This window comes from Plecotus auritus (assembly GCF_963455305.1).
Source record: "Plecotus auritus genome assembly, chromosome: 8".
NCBI classification, from domain to species: domain Eukaryota; kingdom Metazoa; phylum Chordata; class Mammalia; order Chiroptera; family Vespertilionidae; genus Plecotus; species Plecotus auritus.
The window spans coordinates 80,759,182-80,765,200 of NC_137782.1; the positions used below are offsets into that span (position 1 = coordinate 80,759,182).

The window sequence follows — 6,019 nt, forward strand, 5'->3', positions numbered from 1 at the left end:
ACGGTGTCAACAAGCTCGCTACCTGTCCGACCGGTTCCGGCGGCCGGGGCTGCCTGTTCCAGCCCTTCCTTAGGCATGAATGTTTGCAAAAGAATTTAACGTCTGATTCTCCCCCCTCCCCTTTTTAAAAAGGGGAGAACTTTTTTTTTAATCAACCCCCAACCATTCCCCATCACAGGCACCTCGGGGCAAACTCTGAGGTAAAACCCTAGGTCCGCTTCCCAGGGCATCCCTCCCGAGACTTAGGGCCTCCTGAGAATGCCCGCCCCCCCCCCACACACACACACCGCCCCCCCAAGAGCTTTTGTCTCCGACCAGAAAATGGACTTTGTGAATCTTTCCCGGCGGTTGCTGAAATCTTGGCGGGCGATGGGGGAGGCTGTGGGGAGACTCCCCAGGACTGTGACCTGATAAAGGGGGAATTTGAGGGCTTAAGCTCCCATCAACTACAACAGTCCCACCAAATAAACACAGTAATAATAAATTTAAGAAGTCAGCATCTTTAGAACACATTGTTTCGTACCATACAATGAAAGAAAAACAAGTCGGCTTGTTCCACCAAAGTAGCTTCCACCTCAAGACCTTGCACCCCAAGAGCACCATCACCAGAAATTGTAACACAGTGGAAATAAACGCCAATTGCACTTTATGCAAACAAAGCTTCGAAACGAATTTATTCTCCTCGCCCACTTCCATAATTGCCTCCCCTAACCGCCTGCTCCCCCAATTCTGAGGCTGGGAAATACCTTTTCAGGAAGCCAGCAAGAAGGGTACATCCCCTTACTGCCTCAACTGGGGAGGTGGCTGGAAATTTTGTATTTATTTTCGGTTTTGTTTTTCCCTGTCTACCTTTATACCTGGAGGGGAGGGGGAGAGAGAGAAAGATACCAAGTTTCTAAGAGCAGTCCTGCCCGCGTTGGGGGATACGCTCCCCTCCCACGGGCCCTGCTCTGGTGCGCCCAGGGAAGCACAGCACTGCCTCCACCCCTGTGGTCGGCGCACCCTCCAGGGGGTGGTCAGATGTGTGCCAGCTCCGGGGACTGCGGGGGCGCGCCTGGCCAGGGGTTCCCTGGCGCCCTCAGCTCGCCCATGGGCCAGACTCACCTGTGTGTAACCTGAGCCGCTACGCGCCCAGCCCACAGGCCTGGAGAATGTACACAGCGGTTTCCCCGTACTCTTCCGCCCTGGAATGGCCCTTAGGGACACAGCCGCCCTGTAACGGATTTCTCGGCTCTGCTGGCGTGCTCTGGCGGAACGGAGAGGGGGCGCAGCTCTGGCGACCGCGGAGGGAGGGGACGCGTGATGCCTCAAGGTCTGCCCTCAAGGGGTCGCCCTCTCTGGGCTCAACCCTGTCTGGACTCCAGATTTTCTTTGAGAACTACCAAGAATGAAAAAAAGACATTGATCTGTGTAGCCCGAGCGAGGGGCGGGAGAAGGAAGACATTTGTACAGCAGCATAAGGAAACGAGAAACGAGACTCCCTTTTAGTCTAGGAGGCTGATGGCGCAGCATGTGGGAGACTCTGCGAATGTATTTGTATCTGCCAACAAACTGGAGATTTGCTAGAAAGGAGCTGGTTGAATGAAAGTAAAGATAAAGCAAAACGACAAAATCAGATTATTCCTCGTCTTAAAAATATTTAAAACGTCGCTTTGCTCAAAATTCCTTACTTCACAAAAAAGTGAATCCCATTAACAGAGCTCTCCCCCCCACACACACCCACACACACACTCAAAGCGATGAGTGACTGGATCACTTTGACCATTATTTGAAAAGATTGTACCCCTGGCTGCTTTGGCTCAGTGGATAGAGCATCGGCCTGCAGACTGAAGGGTCCCGAGTTCGATTCCTGTCAAGGGCACATGCCTGGGTTGCAGGCTCGATCCCCAGTAGGGGGTTTGCAGGAGGCAGCTAATCAGTGATTCTCATCACTGATGTTTCTATCTCTCTCTCCCTCTCTGAAATCAATTATATATATATATATCCTATCTAATATATATATATATATATATATATCCTATCAACTATATATATCCTATCTAATATATACCCTATCAATTATATATAATCCTATCTAATAAAGAGGGAATATGCTAATTAACCATCACTCCTTCACAAAGATGGCTGCACCCACAGCTTAGGCCAAGTTCCCATAAGGAGCCTTAACAAGCAATCAGCAGGAACCTGGGGGGCGGGGCTTGACAGAGGACCTCAGGCTGCCTTCCACACCGGGCAGGGCTTGATTCGGAACCTCAAGGTGTGCTTCCCGTCCTGGTGCTGGGCTAGGGGACCTCAGGCTGCTCCACCCACCCCAGTGCCAGGCCAGGGGACCTCAGGCCGCGCCCCCCACCTGGCAGGGCTTGACAGGGGACCTCAGGCCACACCCCCACCCAGCAGGGCTTGACAGAGGATCTCAGGCCATGTCCCACACCTGGCGGGGCTTGATGGGGGACCTCAAGGCACGCACCCCGTCCTGACACCAGGCCAGGGGACCTGAGGATATGTTCCCTGCCTGGTGGGGCTTGACAAGGGTGGGACTAGCCAGGTTTGGATCTATCCCAATTGTGGGGGGGGGGGGGGCGGCCAGGTCTGCGTCTCACGCGATTTTGAGGCACATGTGGGTGGGCGAGGACTTGACTCTGGGTCCCGTGGTGTGCCCCAGACTCTGACAGGAAGAAGGTTTTCATATACATTTTACTAATTTTCTTTCATCTCTGACACTTCTATTATAGAGAAAGGGCAAATAGCAATATTAAATTATTTCCTCTAATTAATCCCCTTTTATTTATTTATTTATTTATTTAACAAAAACAATTCAACATCATTTATTGTCATCTGATAGTATCTTTTTTTTTAATAAATCTTTATTCAGATTATTACAATTATTTCTCCTTTTTCCCCCCATAGCTCCCCTCCACCCATTTCCCACCCCACCTTCTGCCCTTACCTCCCCCCCACTGTCCTCATCCATAGGTGTATGATTTTTGTCCATTCTCTTCATGAACCCCCCATACCCCTTTTCCCCTGAGAATTATCAGTCCACTCCCTTTCTATGCCCCTGATTCTATTATATTCACCAGATTATTCTGTTCCTCAGGTTTTTAATTCACTTGATTTTTAGGTTCACTTGTTGATAGATATGTATTTGTTGTTCATAATTTTTCTCTTTACTTTTTTCTTCTTCCTCTTCTTTAAGAATACCTTTCAGCATTTCATATAATACTGGTTTGGTGGTGATGAACTCCTTCAGCTTTTTCTTATCTGTGAAGCTCTTTATCTGCCCTTCAATTCTGAATGATAGCTTTGCTGGGTAGAGTAATCTTGGTTGTAGGTTCTTGCTATTCATCACATTGAAAATTTCTTGCCACTCCCGTCTGGCCTGCATAGTTTCTGTTGAGAAGTCAGCTGACAGTCGTATGGGTGCTCCCTTGTAGGTAACTAACTGTTTTTCTCTTGCTGCTTTTAATATTCTCTCTTTGTCTTTTGCTCTTGGCATTTTAATGATGATGTGTCTTGGTGTGGTCCTCTTTGGATTCCTTTTGTTTGGGGTTCTGTGGACTTCCTGGACTTGTAAGTCTATTTCTTTCACCAGGTGGGGGAAGTTTTCGGTCATTATTTCTTCAAATAGGTTTTCAGTATCTTGCTCTCTCTCTTCTTCTGGCACCCCCATAATTCTGATGTTGGTACGCTTGAAGTTGTCCCAGAGTCTTCTTACATTATCTTCAACTTTTTGGATTTTTTTTTTTGCTTTTTGCTTTTTTGGTTGAGTGTTTTTTGCTTCTTTGTATTTCAATTCTTTGACTTGATTCTTGTGTTCCTCTATTCTGTTTCTGGGTCTCTGTATAATATTTTTTATTTCAGTCAGTGTATGTTTAATTTCTAGTTGGTCCTTTTTCATATCTTCAAGGGTCTCGTTATATTTATCGGCCTTTTCTAGGATATTCTTAAAAAGTCTTATAACCGTGGTTTTGAATTCTATATCCAGTCGTTTGTTTTCCTCCATTTCTTTCGTTTGTGATCTGATTCTTTGAGCCCGCATTTTCACTGATTCCCTGAGTTGGAAAGGTAGATATTTGTGCTAGGTTTCCAATATGGCCCAGTGGGTCTGCTTCCCCAGTTAACCTGAGGTGGACACTCTTGGTGCACCCCTTTGTGGACTGTGTGTACAGCCTTGTTGTAATTAAGTCTTGATTGTTGTTGGTATCACTGGGAAGAATTTACCTCCAGGCCTGTTGGCTGTAAGGATCAGCTGTGTCTATGCTGGGAGAAGTTCGGTGCTGGAGACAGCCTTATAGGATTAGACTTCCCAAATTGCAATAGCCTCTGTGCTCAGCTTGGATGGGGTGGAGTCTCAGTCTTGGCTTCCTGTCAACCTTGCCCTTGTGCGCATGTGTGCTTTCAGTCCTCCGCCTTCCCCAGCTCAAGTCTCTGCCTGAGAGTCCAGACTCCCCCCACAAGAGCGTGGGTCCCCAGGGGCTCGCCTGGAACTGGGGTTCACTGCAGTCAGAACTGGGGCTCAGTGCAGTCAGGATCCTCTGACTCCCTTCCACTAGGGAAAGCCTGTGGCAACCTCCGCAGTCTTTGTGCGCACTGGCCCGCGTGCGCCTTCAGACTTCTGCCTTTCCCAACTCGAGTCTCCTCCGCCTTCCCCGGCTCCCGAGTCTCCGCCCGAGAGTCCAGACTCCCCTCGTAAGAGCGTGGGTCCCCAGGGGTTCGCCCGGAACTGGGGTTCAGTGCAGTCAGAACTGGGGTTCAGTGCGGTCGGAGGCTTCCTTCCCCCTTCCGCCAGAGAAAGTCAGCCAGGCTCTCAGCCGCCCTTCCTCTCTGCGCGCACAAAGACCCTTTGCCGTACCTCCAATTCTCTGTGAGCTTTTCTCTTTCCTTCTAGTTGTAGAATTTTCACTCAGCCAGCTTTCCTGTGGTTCTGGATGGTGTCCGTTCTGTCTTTTAGTTGTAGTTTTGAAATTGTTGTGCGAGGCAGCAGTTTAGGTGTTTACCTATGCCGCCATCTTGGTTTCTCTCAATTGTCATCTGATAGTATCTTAAGGGTATTGTAGGCCAATATGAATAAATGGGTAAGACATATTCTTCCAGGAAAGGACAACATAAAACACAAACTGTATTGCTTCTTAGTAATTCCTCACTTAACATTTAAGTCATTTCTAGGTGGAGACACTTTGGAGCATAGTAATATTATCTCCTTTCAGCATGATCCAACCTAGTTGTTTTCTTGACTTTGTTTTAGAATGAATCTTTTCTGCATCATCTAATACGAGGTTCATATACTCATCAAAACCAATGATACAGCCTTCTATCCGCATATTCACTTGCTCATAAAGCCACACCTGAATCCGAGATCTATTTTGCAAGTATCTGAAGATGAGGTTGATGGGCTGCACCATCACCTTCTGCACCTTCTGGCCCTGGCCACAGTACGCCATGGTGAAAGCTAACAAAGATCACACTAAGCCGCACGCTCCCTCAGAGCTACTTCTGGAATAAAATAATTAATCCCCTTTTAATGTGCACGAATTTCATGCACCGGGCCACTAGTATATATATAAAATTGTAAAATAATGAAATATAAGGCTAGACACCTCGAAAAATGCAAAATTTGGAGAATTGGGGATGAAAATAACACAGATAGCTACACTTTTATTCAACGATTCTTGGATGTGCACCTATATGATATTTGTTGGGTGTTTCTGAGTGAAAGGAATTGCAATATGTTATTTTTCTGATTCTTGATCAGACTTGAAAAGGGTTTATCAATATTATTAACATTTTCAAAAGAACCAGTTTTGCCTCTGTTGACTTTTATCTGTTTGTAAAGTTAGTTTTCTATATATTATGAGGAGTTCATAGTGTACCCCTTAAAAGTGGAATAAGAGCCCTAACCGATTTGGCTCAGTGGATAGAGTTGTCAGCCTGCAGACTGAGTAGGGGGTGTGCAGGAGGTGGCTGATCGATGTTTCTCTCTCATGGATGTTTCTAACTCTCTATCCCTCTCCTTTCCTCT

The 6,019-nt window shown here is 47.0% G+C and overlaps 1 protein-coding gene across 1 annotated transcript; it reads right to left on the bottom strand.

Annotated features, from left to right (window-relative positions):
* Positions 1-5,029: 5,029 nt before the first annotated feature.
* LOC308256192 (small nuclear ribonucleoprotein E-like) lies at positions 5,030-5,497 on the bottom strand. The gene has a single exon (XM_080684260.1). The coding sequence runs from the start codon at positions 5,439-5,441 to the stop codon at positions 5,163-5,165; it is 279 nt and encodes a 92-aa protein (XP_080540386.1). The 5' UTR covers positions 5,442-5,497; the 3' UTR covers positions 5,030-5,162.
* Between the last annotated feature and the right edge of the window lie 522 nt (positions 5,498-6,019).